The 23184-nt window shown below is 40.8% G+C and overlaps 1 protein-coding gene and 1 long non-coding RNA gene across 8 annotated transcripts in view; one reads left to right on the top strand and one right to left on the bottom strand.

Moving 5' to 3' along the window:
- WARS2 (tryptophanyl tRNA synthetase 2, mitochondrial) overlaps positions 1–13308 on the bottom strand; it is a 101688-nt gene extending 88380 nt beyond the window's left edge. For 2 of the 4 annotated variants that reach the window (XM_047870298.1, XM_047870299.1), the window contains exon 1: positions 7842–7951. In XM_047870298.1, the coding sequence (XP_047726254.1) occupies positions 7842–7931 (90 nt within the window). In that variant the 5' untranslated portion in view covers positions 7932–7951. Of the gene's footprint in view, positions 1–7841; positions 7952–13303 lie in introns of those variants that run through there. The other 2 variants (XM_047870302.1, XM_047870300.1) reach the window with 2 other exon arrangements.
- The window catches only part of LOC125172365 (uncharacterized), a 29157-nt gene continuing 14087 nt past the window's right edge, over positions 8115–23184 (top strand). Inside the window, exons 1-4 of one of the 4 annotated variants that reach the window (XR_007154709.1) lie at positions 8115–8292; positions 20576–20675; positions 21181–21276; positions 21408–21420. This is a non-coding gene — a long non-coding RNA (uncharacterized LOC125172365). Of the gene's footprint in view, positions 8293–20575; positions 20733–21180; positions 21277–21407; positions 21421–23184 lie in introns of all 4 variants that reach the window. The other 3 variants (XR_007154710.1, XR_007154711.1, XR_007154712.1) reach the window with 3 other exon arrangements.

Here is a 23184-nt window from a genome sequence, read left to right as displayed (position 1 = left end):
GGATGATTTATAATTTCTACTCTGCATGTCACCATGGCAAGATACATATCAGTGGCTTTCATGGAACAATTTTAAAAGTTGCAAGACAGTTATCACGGGTAATGTGTTTTAGAATTTAGCAGTTAACGAACAAAGTTTGGAATCAGGCTACCAGGGTTTATATCTTGGCCCTCACACTTGCTAGCTATGTGACCTTGGGTGAGTTATTTAACTTCTTACTATTCTCATCTATAAAATGTGTCTTATATTAGCACAAACCTCATTGGGTTGTGAAGATTTAATAAGCGAACACATGTCAAATCACGCCTGGCACATAGTAAGCATCTAATAAATGTTTGCTAGTTCTACCTCCTCCATCATCATCATGTTTATAATAACCAAAATGATCATAGTCCTATCAGACCAGGGCCCCAAAAGAACTTAAATACTAAACTGATTTTAATATAAATATGAAAATAACATCCAGTGAACTAAAACTTTAAAGAATACTGATATTAGGGGCGCCTGGGTGGCTCAGTCAGTTAAGCGTCTGACTTCAGCTCAGGTCATGATCTCACAGTTCGTGGGTTCAAGCCCCGCATCGGGCTCTATGCTGACAGCTCAGAACCTGGAGCCTGCTTCAGATTCTGTGTCTCCCTCTCTCTCTGTCCCTCCCCCACTCATGCTCTGTCTCTCTCAAAAATAAACATTTATAAAATAAAAAACAAAAAGAATACTGATATTCACTTATTCATCACCCTTAGAAAGCTGGTTAAAAAAAATGGGAAGACACAATGAAAATTTAATCAGTGAGTAAAAATTTTAGATGACCAAATAGTGAAACTTGGTTTGTTATACTCAAGACTAAATGAGAATATGTGAAGCATTTTGGAAACTACAAAGTGCTATATTACAAAAGGATATTATTATCAGTGAAAATAACAGATTCCATTTGAAAATGTTCTACAAGGTGAGATTTGTTATTTTATTTTATGCTTTTAAATACCTTGATGAAAAATCTGCAACTACTGTCCTAAAGACCTGGGACAATAAGCAGTGTAACCCAGGTCATTCATTCAGGGCTCTATCCACAGTGGCATTGCCTGGCACTGTAATGTGTCACCAGCAAAGGAATGCAACCTGCACACTAGTTGGTGTCCTGGCCGAGAGGGCAAGGGATTGAGAAGCAGAAGTTGTGAGAATCCCCATGGGTTATAAATCAGCTGGCTTAATTCCACTGTTCAGGAGACAAAGGGGCAGTCAAAAGGCAGTTCCTTAGCCAACCAGAAGTAGGTTCAAGAGATGCAGGGATGACTGTGTGCCATGAAAAAAGAAAGCTGTAGATGAATTTTGATAAACGGTTTAGAGGCCCAACGGAACTTAGATGTCAGGGTGGTGTGAAGATCTTGATATGACCTTGATTCATTCAGGAGGCAGGGAAGTTAAGACAAAGTGCTACGCCTCCGACTAGGAATAAAAGATAGAGTATTGCTAAGAAATGATATATAGGGAAAACAGTAAATGCTCCAGCAGCGTTAAATTAACTCAAGCTGGAGTCACCGTAGCACCTCTGTGCCTATAAATTACCTCTTTGCATCTAGTGTCTCACATGGGCAGATAAGCTCCCACCCTAAATGAGGAAATTGCTCCTGTGGAAATTCAAGAAGAAGCCTTAGGCCTCATGTTGCAGTCTCTAGAAGGGAAATTCCTGAACCCTGAGTGGTGGAATGGAATCAAGAGCAGAACTGGTTAAATGTTCTTTATGAGGAGGTGAGAGGCCGGGTTGGTTATAATAGTGACTGAGAGAATCCATAGAACCATCTTTGTGCAGAAAGATCAGGAGAAGTCAGCTATGTTGAGAAAGAAAGAAGGAAGGAGAGCAGGAAAGAAGGAAAACTGACTACTATTAATTTGAGTACTTGTATAGCCTAAGATAAATAGGGGGCTGGCTCAGTCGGAAGAGCATTCAACTCTAGACCTCAGGGTCATGAGTTCGAGCCCCACGTTGGGTGTAGAGATTACTTAAATAAAACTTAAAAAAAAAGATAATAGAATCTATGTTGCATTTTATTGGTAAAATACATACATATCAAAGTGAATACTCTCAAACTACTTCTTTACAGGGTAGCTCCTAAAACATAATTCATCCATCATATGTGGTCATCAGCCAACAAACTTACTCGGACATGTTAGGAAGATGAAGTGTTTTTCAAATTTCATCATACGACATTGAAGATTGTGTGGCACCATCTCAGGGGCCTCTGTTGGTGGGCGGCAGGTGGGAGGAGTGGGAGGGGGCAGTGAGGTCACACAAGCAGGGCTCCAGCTACTCCTCTATTCCTGAAACAGGAACAGCTCGGCTTTTATGTTTTATCTAACAGGGATTGATGTAAGATTTTATTTGATGAAAAAATACTCATCAAAGTGGAAAAAGCACAGGCAAGGCTGAGTCTGAATCCTGGCACACCCATTTACTAGGCTTGGGAAAGTTATCTAATCTTTCAGAACTTTAGTTTCCTCTTGCATGAAATGGGTAGACTAATATTTCCATAACTGTGAGAAGAAAATAAGGTAAAGTGTGTAGAGCACACAACACAGGGCCTTAGCACATAGAAGACACTAGCTGAATGTTAGTTCCTTTTCTGAAAGACTGGGTTATGGATGTACATAGGCTTAAAAAAAAACATATATATATATACATATATACATATATATACATATATATACACACACACACACATATATTTGTGTAAGCCTCTGCAGACACTTCTGTAGCCTGCACCCATGCAGCAGATATCCCGACAAAGGATATCAGCCTTACTCTCCTTAGCATTTCCTAGCTGTGGATGTCGTAAGAGTTGCTAGCAAAAATCCTCAGCATTTACTCACTGTTCCTCCTCTATATTTTCATCAGTGACCATCGGTAGTTTTCATTATCTAGTCCAATGTATTTTTGAAAATTATTATTTCTAATAAGCTAAGTCAGTTCACAAGGAAAACCAACCTAAAGAGGATTTTAAGCGAATGGAGTCATAAGCTGACTGAACTTGAAAGGGGCTTTAGAGTGGGTCCCGGTAACACCACTGGAGAAAAGCACAGAGAGATGAAGAAGCCCCATCAAACCAGCCCAGTTACTGTTTTACAAAATAATGGCTATGGAAGCTCCTGGTAGCTCTCCAGGCTGATTAGCTCTTGTTGCAAGTTGGACGGACAAGAGGTGGCAGAGAAATGCTAAGGGAAAAGTCACCGGGAATATCACATTTGAATCTCATTAAGATCACAGAAACCTACAGTAACAAATATTAATGGAAAAATATGGAATGAAATCCCAATAGTAAATTCTAGCATCTTAATTCCACAATTAATTAGCAGTGTGACATCAGGCAAGTTACTTAACTAAAGTCTGTTTCCTCATGATTTAAAATAAACCTGCCTTAAAGCCTTGTTATGAACAGTATCTCTTCTGTGGTATTCTTGCCAAAATCCACAACCCAATCATGAGAAAACATCAGACAAACCCAAATTCAGAGACGTTCTAGAAAATAACTGACCAATTCTCTTCAAAAATGCCAGGGGTCATGAAAGACTGAGGAAGTGCCATAAATTGGAGGGGACACGACAACTAAATATGGGATCCTAGATTGGATCCTGGACCAGTAAGAGAATCGTGGAAAAACGGGTGAAATTTGAAATAGGTCTTTAGCTACTATTGTACCAAATTAATATCTTGGCTTTAATCACAGTGTCATGATCACATAAAAGGAGGCCTGGTGAAGGGTGTACAGGAATACTAAGTACTACTATTGCAACTTGGTAAATCTGAAATTATTATAAAATGAAAAAATTAAAAAAAAAAAAAGAACAATTGTTTAAAAAGCCTAGTCGAGGGGCACCTGGGTGGCTCAGTCGGTTGAGTGTCCAACTTCAGCTCAGGTCATGATCTCACAGTTCAGGGGTGCAAGCCCCGCATCGGGCTCTGTGCTGACAGCTCGGAGCCTGGAGCCTGCTTCGGATTCCGTGTCTCCTTCTCTCTCTGCTCCCCCCCGCTCACATTGTCTCTCTCTCAAAAATAAAATAAAGATTAAAAAAAAATTAAAAAGCCTAGTCGTGAGAACTAAATACAAGATCACTAATTTAATACATTGCCTTTTTTTTTTTTTTTTTGTAGGCATGATTCCTTCATCCAATGGCTAAACTCAGTGGCCATTAACTGTAGGAACATTATGTTAACACTGGCCAGACCCAGGTTGGGACAGCTAACAGTGAAGTGTGTTGTTCAACTGCAACAAAATGTGGACGTTTTATACTGAATGATTACAAATATTCTTGCAAAGGCCTACTAACCATCAATATTTCACTCTTGGTACAACACAATCATTCGTTAGTGCTTCAAGAAGTGTGGATTCTGTGTTTGGCCAATGATGACAGGCTTACATTTACCTAATGCCATCAGCATTTAAACATACCATGTCAAATCTTCATTCCTCGGACTGCGACTACTCTCATCTTGTCAAACTTCAACAGTTTTTTGTGAGGTAACACCTGGCAAAATAAACCTCTTTCACATAAATTGTAGACAGCTCACAATGAGCATGGCTTGAAACACTGTTATTCGTGGTTTCTATGTTTTATTTTAAACTTGAGTCTACCTCTAGCCTTGAGGGGCAAAAACCTGCCTTTGAGATAACTAAAGGTTCCCAATGTCAACCTTATTATTCAAGATTTTGCTTTTTTAAGAAAACAGTAAATCAACCTAGGAATCACAATACTTTATCAGTCATAGTTTCCAACAAAGATCGGCTATGTGCCCCCCCCACCCCCCACCACCCTGACTTCTGCCTCTCACCTCAGGGAATAACTGTGTAACCAAATAACAAGCAATGTGGCTATTTCGTAGATTTGATAGAATCATCCATATGATAAAAATACATTTTCTATTAGACTATACTGTTGCAAAATAATTTCTGTTTTCTACAAAGGTTATGAGATATCATAAAAACGTCTAATCCATCTGGTTTAAGAATCCAATTCTTCCTTCACATATTTCTGCATCTGTTCACAAAAATCTCTTTGACTTCAAAGGAAGCTTTTCAAGAGAAAAAGAAGATACATACAGGAAAAGTGGCCATAAATTTCTAGTAGTCCTTTTCTAAGGCCATTTTAATAATACCACTGTGGGACAGGTATCTCTTTAGGTCTTTAGAGATCTAAAATATCACAGATGAGATTAACGACTATGCATTTATATGGAGATTTATGCCTTAACACTTTATTATGGGTATAAAAGTGATATATCTTCAATTTAGAACATGTGAAAAATATAGAATGCTTAAAGAAGAAAACTTCAGCCATTTTTAACCCAAATTTAGGAAGACTAAAGCAAAACAAAAAAGTTAAGACTGGTTGTTTCCTTCCAGTCTTTGTGTATGTGTGTGTATTTATCTATTTATTTACAAACAATATTATAATTATACTATGAATACAATTTTGTATCTTTTCTCAACAGGCCTTTTAAGCCATCATATTTAATGACTAAATGTTACATGTAGGTTTATACTTTAAAAGAAATGCTCTCACTTACACATTTAATTCCTATTAAATGTAATTAATAAGATCATAAAGTAATAAAAGTACTCAAAGATAAATTAAAGGTTTGTAAACACTAATCTGTTCTGGAAGTTCTACATTTTGAAACTATCTAGCTTAGCAGTTGATTAACTTTAACATAACCATATTCATTAATTCCACTAGAACAATAATAGAAGTTTAAGAAATTTTTTCTTTGGGGTGCCTGGGTGGCTCAGTCACTTAAGTGTCTGACTTCAGCTCAGGTTATGATCTCATGGTTGGGAGTTTGAGCCTTGCATCAGGCTCTGTGCAGACAGCACAGAGCCTGCTTTAGATCCTCTGTCCCTCTCTCTCTCTCTCTCTGCCCCTCCCCTGTTCATGCTCTCTCTCTCTCTCAAAAATAGATAAAAACATTTTATTTTTATTAATTTTTTAAAATGTTTACTTATTTTTGAGACACGGAGACACAGAGCACGAGCAGTGGAGGGGCAGAGAGAGAGGGAGACACAGAACCCGAAGCAGGCTCCAGGCTCTGAGCTGTCAGCCCAGAGACCGATGTGGGGCTCAAACTCACAAACCATGAGATCATGACCTGAGCCAAAATTGGATGCTTAACCCATTGGGACACCCAAGCATCCCTAGATAAAAACATTTTTAAAAAAAGAAAGAATTTTGTTCTTTAGAATTTATGATAATTTAGTGCCCTAGAATTCCCTGGGCAATTAGTGGGCTCTAGCTTGCTTTCCTTTTCTCTTTGATTTTCTATTTCTCATGACATCCTCACTTCTTGGGTTTGAAATGAGAGGAAATTTGGGTCTAAGGCTGTTACTTTGGTATCATACGTTTTAACACGTTATTAGCTATAAAATAGTAATCAGCCTATTCTGGTTCTGCAAAATCAAACCCTCCAACTTCAAAGAGAGGGGTATTTAATGGATTTACCTAATTATGAATCAATTCTTACCTAACACTGCTGCCTGAAATTTAAAATAACATTTAAGTAGCTGTTTTGCTCCAGTATATCCTTGATCCTTAAAAGAATCTTGTGAGGCCCATATCAATGAAGAAAACTTAAGTACAGAACATTAGTTTATGGGATGACTACTCAAATCTTGGTTTTCATAATTTATCTAATTGCTTTACTTTGGCTTCATAATTGTGGAGCCATAGATTTTCCAAAGCTTTGAAGAACATTAACGTGTCAATGGGTCCAACCTTCCTCCACCCATTTTGCTAAAGAAAAAAAATCCAGTGAGATTTGTCTTGTGTCATACAGCTAGCAAGTGGCAGACAAATCCCTTGGACTTTGATTTCTTAATTTCAAGTCTAATGCTCTTTCAATATACCAGTTACTACGCAAAATCCACACCTATGCATTATGACAACGAATACACAAGGCTGCCAAGAAATCATCTCATCACAGAATCTCAAGTTTCTCCCTACTTCCCCACAGATACGTCCCAAGAGATGTACAGCAAAGCGCCTACCACCGAGAGATTGCACTTGGAAGACATTTAGTAAACGTCTGAATGAGTGAAGTAAATAACTGAACGAGTGAAAGGGGTATATATATGCGGCGTATATTCACAGACACTGACGGGGTGGGTTGAACCGCATCCACACTCTCAGCACGACACAGTAATGGTAACAGCAGTGCTGCTGGGCGCAGGACAGGACGATGCACTTTGGCAACGTGCTGTAATTCCTTCCCAGAGCCTGCAAGATACAAGTCTACTTGGGGAATGAGGAGGAACCAGAGAGGAAGACGCACCGACACTTGACACTGAAGTGCCGCACGGCCAGAAGGAGGACGTCAAGTGGCTGCTCCGATTTAAAAATATCGCCCAATTCCTCACAAGACCTCCTCTCTGATTTCTGCGCTGGCCCCTCGGCTTGCTGTTAGGGAAAGGAGGGTGAAACAGTAATAGAAAGAATAGAAAGAGGGGACCTTGAGAAGGCGGGCAGCCTGGGAAAGACCTGCCCTGGGGTGTGATGACTTCACGCGGGACTCCGCTTCCTCGTTGCCCGGCAACAGCTGCAGGCCAACATTCTACGAAGGCCCAGGGGGCAGGCGGAAGCGCGCTCCTCCCATCAGGGCGCCTGACGTCATCGCACATCCTTGCAACGTCGCCACGTTCCGAGTAGGAGGGCAGTCTTAGGCGAGTCGATATTAGGAGAGAACCGTCTCGGTGCTCTCCAGAGGAAACAGGAAGAGCGAAGCAAACAGAGGGAAGGGAGACGGGAAGGATCTAGCGGGATGGGAAGCTGGCGGGAGAAAGACCGGCTTTGGTTACCTGGGGAGCGTGAGCAGCTTCGGGTCCTTTATGAAGTGCCCGGATGAAGCTCCAGCACCCACGCGCCTTCCGTACTGAGCTCATCGCCATCTTGAGAGGGGCGGAGCCGTCTTGGCTTGTGTGACGTCTGCTCAGCGAGCCAGTCCCAGCTGCCTTGCTTGCTGCGCATGCGCGCATGTATCCGGGCGTGCCGCGGTGCCGCTGCTTTCGGGACTCGGGTGTTTGCAGAGCAGGTGGGGACAGGAACGGGGTGGGGCTTGGCGTTAGTGTTTCCGCTAGAGTTTAGTCTTTGTGTAGGCTTCATGGTGGGAGAATTTCTTCCCGGGACAGTAGTAGCAGCGTTTTAGACTGGAAGAAAGCCCATAAATTGCCTTTCGGATCCTAGCCATCCAGAGGCATCTTTTAAGAAGTTTCTCTCGGAATGGGGCCTTCCCAATCCTGTTAGAGCGCAGTAAGTGGTCCTTTGAGACTTAATGTGGCCTCATTAATTCATTCCATCTACAAACGTTTGTTAAACCCTGCCATCTGCTAGGTACCGAAGGTGCAAAGACATCTGTCTTATGCGGCCTGATGGGTAGCAGGTAAATAAACGATGCACTGGTGTGTTATGAAGCAAACACTCAAGATTGCGGAAGAGGGGTAGTTGAGATTGTTGTGCCTGAGCCTGGTCCAGGGAAGGCTTCAGAAGGTGATACTTATAGAAGAAATTGTTTGTGTTTAGGTTAAATTTTGAGAATTAACACAGTGCTCCTGCTTCTGCTAATGCGCTCAAAAAGCTCCCAGATGGTAAAGAACCTATCAGTGTAAATATAACAGGAAGAGATTTGTCAGAGTTCCTTTATGTGTTTTCTTGTGTTTATCCATTGAACAAGTATTGACAATTACCACATTTCCATAGGGAGAGGTACGAGATGAATAAGGATGCCTGTACTCTTAAAGCAGCTGAAATCTTAACAGGTTAAAACAAAATGTGTGAATTAGAACCATCCATTACAATCTCTTAATAGTGGTACAAAGTACTGGTGGAAATTCAAGCATAATTGGAGTAATGTAGAAATAAGCAGAGAAGGAATCGGAGGGATAAAAGCAAAAAAAAAAAAAAAAAAAAAAATCCGAAGGAAATCAAGACTTATTCTTGTACAAATCAGTTGAAGTTTGCTTTTGTCTCTTAAATTTGTGGTGTGTGCAGTAGTTCCAAATGTGATGACTATTCAATAGGTCAGGGGCTCAGGAGAGAGGTCCAAACTGCAAAACAGGTAGTAGTTGAAAGTAAGGAAGTCTGAGACCACCAGGTAGTCTGTGGAATAGAAGCGGTCAGATGATGGAAAGTAAAAGGACTAGTCATAACATAATTAAAACCACCAAAATGAGGTATTACTCAACCCCAGGAAAGACTTTGCCAGTGGAAGTGATGATTGATCATTATAAAGGTATATAGTAGTGGGTCATCTGGGTGGCTCAGTCAGTTAAGTGTTCAGCTCTTGACTTCAGTACAGGTCATGGTCTCGCCGTTCGTGAGTTCGAGCTCTGCATTAGGCTCTTTGCTGTCAGCACAGAGTCCACTTCGGATCCTCTGTCCCCCTCTCTCTTTGTCCCTTCCTCACTCTTTCTCTCTCTCTCTTAACAATAAGTAAACATTTAAAAAAAGTAAACATGCAGTTTTAGAAATGTTTTGTACTTGTATATACAGCAAAGCATTAAAATACAGTTTTTTACAGATACGTTATTAATTAGATTAAATGACCCTAGGAATTCGTAAGATTGGACTTGTGACATCTTCAGCCCTCTGGATTGTGCGATAAAGCCTAGCAATAAGATGAGGGTTACAATAGAAAGCTGTCCAAGGCTTGTCCACTTTATCTCCTCAAGCAGTATTTTTAGTCTTTTTTCTACAAAAACTCACGTGGCTGATAATATTTCCACGGGAGATATTTCCAAGGCATACTCCCATTGAAGAAGGTGTATGGGAACACAGTGTAACAACTTCAATATCTGTATTTTTTTAATGTTTACTTTGAGAGAGAGGGCACGCAAGCAAGGGGGGGTCGTATCTGTATTTTTTAAACAAGTTATTTTCAAACTTAGAAGTAATTGCTTCCCACCACAGAGGTGACTGGTGACTCTTGAGTGTCACTCAGCCAGCCAGGTTGCCCCTTGAGCAAGGACTGTGTTTTATGTTTCTTACATTTCCCCGTGCATCTGTGCTACCTTGCTCAGAGAAGGCACATCTTTTATATCTAAATTTTATTTTGACCAAGTATGTAACTAATTGTCAGAGGTTGGTATGTTTTTAATAGCCAGGAGGGACAGCTGATAGCGGAAAAGACACTGGATTTATTTAAAGCAAGTTAGTCTCGTCTGTTGTACTTTTTTTATGTGGCGTTCTGAAATCTTTGGCGTTGGGAAAGGATCATGAAAGAGCTCACCATTGTCTAAGCCTTCTGCTCTTCTAAGAAGTGCAATATATTCAGCCTATTTTAATGAGTATTTTAAATGTTAATCCTGAGTCTTCAGGAAAAGGTATGTTATTCACCGTCCCGTTTAATGAACAATTGTGTAATACACTTTTGAAATGTTTCTGTACAAAGTGATTAACATTTTAAAAGTTTGTGTACTGCAGGGTTAGTTTGGTTACCTGAGAAGTTCACTTCATGGAATATTTCATTGTCCAACAGTGTTGTTTAAATGAAGCATCGCTGTATTTATTGGCAATATTTCACACTGCTCTCATTTGGTAAGCCGAATAACTTTAATAAAATGAGATCTAAATGTTGTACTTAAAGCTTACCTCAAATATACTTAGAATTAAAAATTTGTATAGTCCTGTGCTTATGGCATACACTGTGTGTCTACAGCTGTCCATGCATACTATTTTGGATACTTGTTTAAAATTTTATTTCTCATCAACACTTTTATAGTACGTCCTGGTAATTTTGCTTTTTCCTTAACATTCCCTGCAAATCCCATCTTGCTTGAAACAATAGATTAAAACCAGACTGGCAGTTGGGGAACGCTTTCTATTGCAACCATGTGTGTCAGAAGAAAGGATTAGGTTTCCTTGTCCAAGAACATCAAGGGGAACCTCCACCTCTGCAGACACACCTTTATTCCTCAGTAATGGAGAGTTTATATCTAGTTAGATTTAAATGGGATAAGGAAAGAGTTTAAATCCACTTTCAGCTCTAGTAGTATAATCAGCCCTCAAGTCTCAAAGTATCCAATTTTGTCTCTCTAATTTAATTCTAAGTGTCAGGTTGGTATTAGATGCTGATCAAGGTAATGGAGAGTTGCCCTACACATTTATTCACTTAAAGAAGAATTTTGCAGACTGCAAAGACTAGATGGCATCTATGTTCAAAACTTAAAGCACAATCCATTCACCTCTGGCTTTTCCTTTATATTAAATATGTTTTTCAAATATAGAGGAAGAGATTCCACAGTGAAGGTAAATCTTCCTCTTCATAATTTGGGGTACAGCCATGCTATCTTAGGCTGGACTCATTCTGAGGATCTAAATCAAAGTGAGGCAGAGTCCGCCTTTGAATGAGATCACTTCATCAGAGTGTCATCAAAGTATGCGGGAAACCATAATAATGACAGGGAGATAATTTCTTCCCCTCCCCCACCTTTGGCTTAATTATCTAGTTCTAGCCCTCATTTCATAGTGGTGAAAGTCGTCCAAAGATATTAAGTACTTTGACAAAAATCACACAACCAATTAGGTGCAGGATAGACAAGTGCTCTACAGTAACAGACACCACTGTAAAGCTGAAGTAGCTGAGGCAGGACTGATGCAAGGGCAAGGTTTCATCTAACGGCACATATTTGTGTTATGCTTCCAAGTCAGAGCAACTCAACGGCTAATTTTTAAAGGGTTGATGCGCTCATCTCTCCTCCCCTAACATTAAAAGATGCTGTTTTTCCCTAGTAGCTTTTGGGGAAGTGTACATTATACCATCTTTGTATGAGGATCATAGTCAGAAGGCCCATCTAGTCTTTGGAAAAAGAGACTTAGAGGTTTAAAGGAGGCATTACTATCACTTTTCCCCCCAGAAGATGCCATCTAGCAAAATTAAGGGAGAGACTTAGTGATGTGAATAGCAAAACAATTTTTCTCAGAGCACCTTTTCCTTAAAATTAAGGGCCAAGGCCATAGCTTTTTCCAAATTCAACTTCTTAAGGACTTAGCTACTCCACAACAATGAAAACATTTGGGAGTGGGAGAAGGTGGGAGGGGTGGAGAGAGTCAAAGCTAGGAAGTGAATGATTTGCATGCCTCAGTCTTCAGACAAATGACTCCATTGCTTGCAGAGTCCTTAGCGTGGGATCCCAGGAATAGGATATGGGGCTGGTGCAGACCTGGGGATTCCTGTTCATATTTAATAGTTTCTCTCTATACTTTTTTTGTAAATGGCTGTTTCTTTTTTTTTTTTTAATGAAATTTATTGTCAGATTGGTATCCATACAACACCCAGTGCTCATCCCAACAGGTACCCTCCTCAATGCCCATCACCCACTTTCCCCTCCCTCCCACCCCCCATCAACCCTCAGTTTATTCTCAGTTTTTAAGAGTCTCTTATGGTTTGGCTCCCTCCCTCTCTAACTTTTTTCAAATGCTTTCTAAAGTATTTTGAAGATGTTTTCATTTCAGCCTAAATGGCTGTTTCAACATCAGAGTACAAGTCTTCAAAGAAGAGACTTGCCCCCTTGACTATGGATCCAGAATGGGGCAAATAATTTTCTGGAAATGTAAAAGACAACTTTCAATATTCTCTATCTCCATTGTTCACCCTCAGTCTTAGGAGAAAATGTTCCGTGGAAGAAATGGAGCTTAGAAATTAGCAAATTAAAGTTTTAAAAGAGCATTTTACTTTGTTGTCTCCCTTTGCATGCCATAGTTGCTCCAAATGGTATGGCCCCGAAGACAAGATCTTTATGTTGTCTGCACACTTGTTCTGTTTTTATTTTTTTTTAATTAAAAATTTTTTTTTTTATTTTTGAGACAGAGACAGAGCATGAGCAGGGGAGGGGCAGAGAGAGAGGGAGATACAGAATCCGAAGCAGGCTCCAGGCTCCAGGCTCCGAGCTGTCAGCACAGAGCCCGATGCGGTGCTCGAACTCACAGACTGAGATCATGACCCAAGCTGAAGTTGGACGTTCAACCGACTGAGCCACCCAGGCGCCCCTGTATTTTTAAATCACTCCCAGCTACTTCATAATGGGCTCCCCACTTTGGAATTTATGTTTTACAAAAAGAAGTAGGTCTGGACAAAGCTTCCTGGAGTGTCTTTCAGATAGGCTCCTTTCTATTTTGTCTATATAATCAAACTCCATTGATCCCTTCGCATACTCTATCTCCGTGGTGTAATGCTAGGAGCTATTAAAGTGAGACACAATGCTTAGATTTTGATCTTTCTAAAAACAACGTGAAAAGATCTCTCTGAAACAAGGGATGTGTTAACCTCACTGTCTCAGTCAAATCCCATCTTAACCAGTTAGAGTCTGTTGGACTTTTCCGAAACCCAGTGATGGTTGGAGTCAGCTGTGATTGTCTTCACTTTTTGTCTTTAATAAGTAGAAGTGAGCATGATCTTGGAGAAATTCTGGATGCTAGCCCCATTACTGATCTCAGTGAACCGTTTAGCGTTCATGTGCCTCTTTTTTCATATCTATAAAATGAATAAAGGGCTAGGGCTACAAAGAAAATGAAAATGCTAATTCAAAAAGATATGCACCCCTATGTTTATTGCAACATTAATTACAATAGCCAAGATATGGAGGCAACCTAAGTGTCCCTTGATGGGTGAATGGATAAAGAAGATGTCTCACACACACACACACAGGAATATTATGCAGCCATAAAAAGGATGAGACCGTGCCATCTGAGACAACATGGGTGGGTATTATGCTAAGTGAAATAAGTCAGACTGAGAAAAGACAAACATCATGTGATCTCCCCCATGTGGAATCTTAAAAAACAAATGAATAAACACAAAGCAGAATCACACCTATAAATACAGAGTAAAACTGATGGTTACCAGAGGGGAAAAGGGTAGAAGGATGGGCAAAATGGGTGAAGGGGAGTGGGAGATACAGGCTTCCAGCTGTAGCATAAATAAATCAAGGAAATAAAAGGCACCGCATGGGGAATATAGTCAATGATATTATAATAATGTACCATGGTAATAGATGGTAGCTACACTGGTGAGCATAGAGAAGTTAAGCATAGTATAGAGAAGTTGAATCACTATGTTGTATACCTGAAACTAATATAACGTGTGTCAAGTGTATTAACAAAAAATTAAAATGGGGGGAGCTAGAGGACATGCATTGTAACTCTTGTGATTTTAGGAACTAGTTTCTGTTTTGTCCCAAATTAGATTCATTTAGAGGTACAGAAATAGGTATTATAGTCAGGATCCACATTTCAGAGCACATCCCCTGACCACGTGCCCATGGCAGATACTGACATACAGATATTGAGAATGGGCTGCAAAATTTTCCCAAGACAGCTCCAGGCAGCTACTCAACCAAATAAAATGGGCCCTATTCCTTCTGTCTTGGAAGGGTTAGGTTTATGAAAGAAAGGGAATATGCAACTTTTCTCACCCAAATGTGAGCAGGAAATGGCTTTCCACATATCTTCCAAAGTGTAAGTAGGAAGAATATCTTAACCCATTTTCATTCACTCTAGCTACGTTAGGGCAACCCACTGGGTTCCCGACTGTATTGCTTTCGTTATTTGTCAGAAACACAGTCATTATTTTGTAATTGGCAATCAGTGACTTATGTAACAGCTGCTAACCCAAGAGTTCTAGTAGAGGGTTTTCAAGCAGGTGCTGTGGTTTTAGGAGAGGAAGGTAGCCAGTGTCCACCCACAGCTAGGCAGGTGTGGGGAATGAGGTGTGGGGGGTGGGGCAGCCCTGGCTCTCTCTACGCATCCTCTGATCTGATCTTTTGCTTCCTCCCATTTGCTGAACCTCAGGATGAAGTAACATGATTTATCTGGTCCATAAATGTCAGTTCTCCTCCCCACCCCCCACCACCACTTCCCATTTCCCAGAAGCACAGAACAGCTGCAAAATAGGAACAGTGGATCTTGAAAGTCCAAATGGAAATATTGAGTACAGAGCCACTATCCATTTATAAAGCTAGAAATATAACTCTGAAACAATGGTAAAAATCTAAAGCGTATTAGGTTAACTTTCTAACCAGGCATTACATTTGAAGGCAAGACCATGTTTTCACCTCTGACATAGCAGGGTACTTGGGACATCAGAGGAGGGCTCAATAAATATTGGCAGATTGATTAAATGAGCAAATGAGCACATGTGAGGAGGAAGAGGGAGGTGTGCAGTGGGATATTTTAAAGATAGTGCAGGGAGTTGGAGGGAAAAATTTTAAGCCTAAAATAAGCCCTGGAAGCATTTTAAAAATCTCTGATATATGCCCGCTTTCTTGTGGTTTGCTCTTTCCACTAAAAAGCAGAATGCATAAAATATTCTGATTAGTTGAGGGTTATTACTTAGGTTCCAACTAATGTTTTATATATAAATCTAAATTACTGCTTTTCCTCCATTCTGCTTCTCTTTCTGTTTGGTCAAATCCCTGTGGGAGGGAGCAACATTCCTGTGGCGGGTAAAATAATTTCTATGGAAATTATTCAAAGTGCAATTTCTGTAAACACTGTTGTGAAGATATGATTTATTTCTGGATTCAGTTCTTGTGTTTGCATCATCTCCCTGTTTATCATCAAGCTCTCTGTTTGCCAGCATCTCTTCTTAAGGATCTGTCCATACCAGTTTTGCATCTAAGAAGAGCAACTTCCATCAGCAGGCTTGAAGCCCTGGGAAGCAAGAGAGAAGAGCTTGTGTTCCAGCAGGCAGTGGGTGTCCTGAGAAGAACACTGGGTTTTATACCCAGTTCTGACTCTGCCACAACTAGCAAAGTGGCGTTGGAAAGTCCTTAGCCTCTCAGCCTGCTTTTTACCTTGAAAAAATGGGAGTGGTTGAACCAGCTGATTCTCAAGGGTCCTTCCAGCCCTTAACTGTATAAGCTTATGATCATGCAGGTGTCTCATTTTTTAACCAAGGATCTCCTGGTACTTGGGCGGATAGGATGAAATATACTCCCATTTGGACAGACGATCCAGCTGGGACTCAATGATCCTTTACCTATTACACTGTTCATATGTTGAAGACCCAGAAACTGTCTTGGGTAATCTGGTGTTGGAGGAATTGAGCCAAACTGTGACTAACTTGAAGAGCATACTGTCAGTGAGGAAATGACTAGATAGTAAATTCAAAGGAAAGGTGAAATGAAGAGTCTTTAATATCACATGCATCTCCGAGGTGGGGGCCAGTTTGGCAGCTAGTGCCCGGGCAGAGACCTTGGAAGTAGAGGAGATGGGAAACCAGCTACCGTAAAATTTGTTAGTCAAAGGTGCCGTTACTTCATTCACAGTATTTACTCACTCAGAAATCATTTACCGCATGCTAACTGCATGCCCATAAAACTAAAGGACTAAAAAGGCAATCTTGAGTCATCATAGTGATACCTCTTACAGTTATCACATCTATCACCTTCTTTTCCTGGCTGTAGTTTACTAGTTCCCACTCTGAAAACTTAGAGAAACTGGGAAACCGGCATTCTTTCCCAACTCCCACCTTCCCGTCCTGCCTTCCTTCTTTCCCGTACTTACTGATCACCTACTATTAACCTGGGACTGTCTAAAGTACTGGGATCCACAGAGGATAAAGGCTGGATCCCACCTTGGGGAAGCTGAGTACTGCAGGGAAGATTTTGTTGTCAACTTGTTAAAATACATTAGGATAGGGGCACCTGGGTGGCTCAGTCGGTTAAGCATCCGACTTCAGCTCAGGTCATGATCTCGCGGTCCGTGAGTTCGAGCCCCGCGTCGGGCTCTGGGCTGATGGCTCAGAGCCTGGAGCCTGCTTCTGATTCTGTGTCTCCCTCTCTCTCTGCCCCTCCCCCGTTCATGCTCTGTCTCTCTCTGTCTCAAAAATAAATAAACGTTAAAAAAAAAATGCAGCAGGATAGGAGCCATTCTTGAGCATGGACATGGTAATGTGAACTCAAGTTGTCCATTAAAAAAAATATTCGCAACTAGATAACTCAATATGAGTCCACAGGGTCACTGGCAGAACAAGGATGCGCTTCTTAGGGCCTGTCTCCAGGTCAACACACATCGCTCCCACACCAGCCTTAGCTACGCTTGGCGATTACATTGTCACTGTCACTTATCACCTGCATGCCTTGGGCACAGGAGTTCACTCAAAATAGGACTGTGGTTTCTCCTTGAAGAATAACATCCCTTCAGAACCTGTGTTATCCTTTTTATTCTAGAATTGCTTGGGAATCAAGGAGGGAAGGAAAAAGAAGGGGTCTCTAGCTCTGACCTTTATGATGATTGGAAGATCCCACTCCAATCCTGGTGCCACACCTTTCATTACAATAACAAGGTCTCATTTCCTAGAACACTCAGCTTAGCTCTCATAGATTCTTAGACCTTTCCAGTTGTCTGACATTTAATACCATGAGGCAGTGGGGTGCGGTGGGGAGACATATAACATATAAACACCAGACTCTTGAGGGCTTGACATTCTGTTATTTACACATAAGCAAATACCTATGGGGGTCTATCACAACCCAGGCACAAGGCCAAGTGCTAAGTACACAAAACTGAATAAGATACTCTGTGCACTTTTCCACACCACAATTTAATGAGGGAAGCTACAAACAGCAAAATAATTCCAGGGAAAACATCTTTGTATCAAGAAGGCCTTTTGCTTTCCCTCGAATCACGCTTCAAGGGCAATGCTGGCTCTATTACTTGCTACTTGTACGACCCCGGACAGGCTTCCTAAGGGCCTGGGGCCCAGTTTCCTCATCCTGAGATGAGAGCAGGGGATAACAAGTTCCCCGAGTTCCCTCACAGCTCTGAGGAGAGGACTGAGCAGCTCTTGAAGGAGGTACTGGAAGGGATTTTGAATTGGAAAGAGGACCGGGGTGCCCTTAGGAGAGATAACTGCATGAAGGAAGCCATAGACATGAATAAGGCATACCAAAAGGTGAAATTAAAGCAAATAAGGTATTAATACCTCTGCCTGCTTTCTCCCTTGAACCTTCCAGTCTATTCGTAATTAGCAGCTGGAGCAACACATTAAACTATATGTCAGATTACAGCCACCCTTCTGCTCAAAACCTCCAGTGGCTTTACATGTCATTTGGGAAAAATCCCAAGTCCTTACCAAGACCTATAAGGCCCAAATGATCTGCATTCTCCCAACCTCCCTTTCTGGCCTCTTTCCTCACTACCACCCCCCCTTACCTTGCTCTGCCTGGACACACCGGTCTCCTCACAAGTCCTCAACCCTTATTACCATCTAACATATTCTACTTAATTTATTTGCCCCTCCTCTAGAACATAAGCATCATAGGAGCAGAGAATTTCATTTTATTCTGTACCTCTCAAGCCTAGAATGTGGATGGCTAGTAACACACTTGTTGAATGAGTTTCCCCAGTTTACAGGTAAGGAAACTAAGATCCAAAGAAGGAAAGTGAGTGAGGTCCATCTGCCCCTTAGAGGGAGAGTGTGGACTGGTAACAAGGACCCCCTTGTAGACAGAAAGATGGGCTTCAGCTCTGCCTACATCCTACTGCCCAGAAATATGGCAGAAGGCACTGGGCAGATGAGATGACATTAAGAATCTTGACATGGGGAGATGATCCTTCTGATTATTGACTTAACTTCTGACATCCCTTCTTTTGGTCTCTTCAACTCGATTAGATTTACTTGTTTACTCCTTTATGAATTCACTTAACCAACATTCACTGTATATAGTGATATGGTCCCTTTTAGCAAAGGAAACAGGAGGATATGAAAGGGGAACATTTACATCTTTATGTCATTTTTTAAAAAAGCAGTGGGATTAAGTGTGTCTCTTATATTTTACTTTAATTTGAGGATTCCCAGTGTTTTTTTTTTTAATTTTAAAAATAGAAACAAATATTTTCTGAGCATTACTCTGAACCAGGCATTATGGCAGACACTAGAGATAAAAGCAAATTCCTGAACTCCACACACTTAGAGCTTAATAGGGGTGACAAGCAAACAGAGGGTTGCTCCACTGAAAGCCAGTGCCACCAGAGAGGAGTGAGGGCTCTGGTGGAGGCCCAGAGTGGGTATCTGACCCTGCCTGGAAGATGGTATTAGTGAGGAGGGGACTGTGAGTAGAGAATCCCAAAACTAACATCTCAGTGGAGTGGTTTGATCATTACCAAGGTTTGGGCCCTTTGGGCTTGCCTGTCCCTGGCCACTGGTGTTTTGCTGAACAGAGCCAGTTGTTCTGTGGATGCCTTTCCCCCCAGGCCAGTGTCTGCCCCCGGTCCCTTCACTCACTGCATCCCACGCCTTGGTATGACACAGCATTTCAGACGTTTCCCAGGAATCTATTGAGAGCCAGTATCCTGCGCAGCTCACGAGGAGTCAAGGCCATGATGAGATAAGGGAGGGGCTAATGATGAACACGGACGAAGCCCAGGGGTGAATATGCAAGCTTTCCTCTGCTTTCCCCCAGACAGGATGCTTGCACACCACTTCCTATAATTCAAACAGTATGTTTCTCCTTAACATCCCATGAAGATGCGGTGGCTATCTATTGTCAAGCCACACGAGACATGTTCTTCTCCCAAGATGGGGTTAGCACCCATCCTGATGCTCCCATATTTCACAGGGTCTGTCATCCCCTATCCCATCTCCTGTCTGTGTTCTCCATGGACGCCTCAGATCCTTCTAGAGCAGCAACTAGTCCTGCTTGAGGTTGCATGGGACATGCCCTGCACACAGAGTGTGCTTAATAAATCATTGCTTCATTGAATTGAATGGTATCATACAGCGTAGGCACTACTTTGGGCAAAGTTTGAGATATCTGAAGTCAAACTCTCGTTTCGGAAGGCTGGAAAATGGTTTTCAATTTTAATTGATTATTTCTAAGGAAAAAACAAAAAAATGTTCTGGCAGTTCTCAAATAAATACTGGCCAATGACATTTCAGCCTGATTTGACAGGCTGAGCAGGGATGCAGGTTGAGTACATAACATAAACCACACTTGAATTGCCCTCATACTTGTGGTTGTGTATGAGGAAGAGCACAGGATATAGGAGGGAAAAATGCTTTGAAAACTCTAAAGTGGGCTGCAGATGTTAGTTTTGCTCTCACAGAACTGTAGCAGAGACTGCCCATGCGCTCAGTCCCTTGCAGACTGAAGCAGACATTCAGGGATGGTAGGAGGAGTGGTTACTCGCACAGAGCATTCGGCCGTTCTGGGCTTAGCCAGGGCGCAGGTGGCTTTCCATTGCTGGAATTGGTAAGGGATGGTGAGGGAAGTACTTGGGCCTTGCTTTCACTTAATTGGTGATGCAGGTTGCCAGAAATCTTTGAACAATACCACTGTTTGGGCACCTATCTTAGGAAGTCAACTCTTGATTAATTTTTAAAATTCAAATCAAACAAGCGACAGTGACACATCCTGGTGCCATTTCATACCATTCCTGACTCCTCACGTGGCTGACGCCAGTTGTCTTTTCTGGCAGGGATTGCTAGCCCTGGCTTTGCAACAGTCCAAGGAGCTGCAGTTCTCCAGGGGAATTGCAAAATACTTCTAAATATTCTGAAAATGAAATTAAATATTCATTTCATTTTAATTTACAGATGCCATACTTTTAGAAGATGTCAGTACTGTGGAATGAGATGGCCAACCATCATATGTATGCTGCAACTCAGAGATACAGCTGTGAATTCTCAGAATACGGTACTGATGGCCCTGTCGTCCAATGCATCCAATGTCTGATTTTCATCTTGGCCAGCTGTGAGCGTTAACCAAGACTTTTCTCTCTGTGTGCCTGTAAAAATTTTGTAGGTCCAGGATGGTTGGATATTATTTCATAAAGCCTTAGTCTAGTGAGTTCTAATAATTCTTGATCTTTCCCAAAGAAATACTGCTCGAGTATTCCCCAATAGCAAAGTAACTAAGCATCCACCTTTTCCAACTGTAATGCAGTTTTGGTATGAGAAAAGTATGCCTGGTCTCCGGGATTTAGAAAGTAAACATGGAACAATTAGAATGCGAGTGCCATGGTTGGGGAGGCGGATGTTCTGCACATCTGCATCCAGAGTGCCTCACTTCAAATTTCTTGCCCTTTTCCTTTTTGCTTAAGTGTTTCTTGGTATGTTGCCTGGGAAGTTAGATATGTTATTATAACACAGTGAGGAATTATGTAAGACGAAGCCCAACTTGCTTTTCTTTTTCCTTCCAGTTCTACTATGCCTTAGACAAAACTCAACCATTCTCTTCCATGATGTAGAATGGCTACTGAAAAGGAAGAAGAAAAGAAAGCTTTCAGAGGACAGTGGTAAACAAATGCATTATGATTTACTTAACAGGGAACTGTAAGTTTTTTATGTCCAAGAACATCGAACTTGCTTTTTTAAAATACTTTCTAAAAATTTTCTTTTCTTTTGTTTCTTTCCCCCCCCCCCCCAGAAGAGCTATAGAGGTGAGTTGTATATTTTTCCTTCTGCTCTTTTTTTTTAATTGAAATATAATTAACATACAGTGTTATGTTAGTTTCAGGTGTACAATATAATGATTCAACACTTCTATACATTTCTCAGTGCTTATCATGATACTCTTAATCCCCTTTACCTACTTCACCCACCTCCCTACCCACCTTCCCTATGGCAACCACCAGTTTGTTCTCTGTTTTCAAGAGTTTGTTTTTTGTCTGTCTCTTTTTTTTCTTTATTCCTTTGTTTTGTTTCTTAGATCCCATATATGTGTGAGATCATATGGTATTTTTCTTTCTCTGACTTATTTCACTTAGCATTATACCTTCTACATCCATCCATGTTATAGCAGATGGCAAGATTTCATTCTTTTTTATAGCTGAGTGTATTCCATTATATTATATGTACACACCACATCTTATTTATTCATCTATGGATGGACACTTGGGTTGCTTCCATATCTGGGCTACTGTAAATAATGCTGCAGTAAACATAGGAGTGCACATATCTTTTCGAGTTAGTGTTTTCATTTTCTTTGAGTAAATACCTGGTAGCAGAATTATTGGATCATATGGCATTTATATTTTTAATTTTTTGATGAACCTCCATGTTGTTTTCCACAGTAGCTGTACCAATTTGCATCCCTACCAACAGTGCATGAGGGTTCCTTTTTCTCCACATCCTCACTAACACTTGTTTCTTGTGTTTTGATTTTTAGTCGTTCTAACAAGTGTGAGGTGATAGATAGCTCATTGTAGTTTTAGTTTGCATTTCCCTGATGATGAATTATGTTGAGCATCTTTTCATATATCTGTTGGCCATCTGTATGTCTTTGGAAAAATGTCTATTCAGGTCCTATGCCCCCTTTTAATTGGGTTATTTGTTTTTTGGTATTGAGTTCTAGGAGTTCTTTATATATTTTGGATACTAACCTCTTTTTGGATATATCATTTGCAAATATCTTTTACCATTCAGTAGGTTGCCTTTTTGTTTTGTGGATCATTTCCTTTGCTGTGCTGAAGTTTTTTTGTCTTGGTGTAATCCCAGTAGCTTAATTTTGCTTTTGTTTCCTTTGCCTATGGAGACATATCTAGAAAAATGCGTCTATGCCTGATGTCATAGAAATTACAGCCTATTTTTTCTTCCATGAGTTTTATGGTTTCAGTCTCACATTTAGGTCTTTAATCCACTTTAAGTTTATTTTTGTGTATAGTGTAAGAAAGTGGCCCCATTTCATTCTTTTGCATGTGGCTGTCCAGTTTCCCCAGCACCATTTGTTGATGAGAATATCTTTTCAACATTGAATATTCTTGCTTCTTTGGTTGTGGATTAATTGACCATATAAGTGTTGGTTCATTTCTGGGCTCTCTATTCTGTTCCATCCATCTATGTATATATTTTTGATCCAGTACCATTTTAAAAAGAATACTTGGATATGGTAACAACAACAACAAAAAAATCAAACTGTAAAGAAAAGTACCAAACAAGAAGTAAATGTTCTGTTCTCCAATATCCTACCCCGACTGCTGAACCCACTGACATAAGAAACACTGTTAGCCATTTGTTTTATATCCCTCCTGAAGATGGCTATGCATATTACAAAGATGTCACAGACAACCACATGCTTTCTTTCTGTACAGGTTCTACAACTGGATTTTTTCCCTTCTTGTGTCTTAAACATCCTTACATATCAGTAAACATCTATATTTCAGTTTAAAAGACAATTATGAGCTTCAGAGTATTCCACTGAGTGA

Source organism: Prionailurus viverrinus, chromosome C1 (assembly GCF_022837055.1).
Source record: "Prionailurus viverrinus isolate Anna chromosome C1, UM_Priviv_1.0, whole genome shotgun sequence".
NCBI classification, from domain to species: Eukaryota; Metazoa; Chordata; class Mammalia; order Carnivora; family Felidae; genus Prionailurus; species Prionailurus viverrinus.
This window is presented reverse-complemented; position numbering and strand designations above follow the sequence as displayed.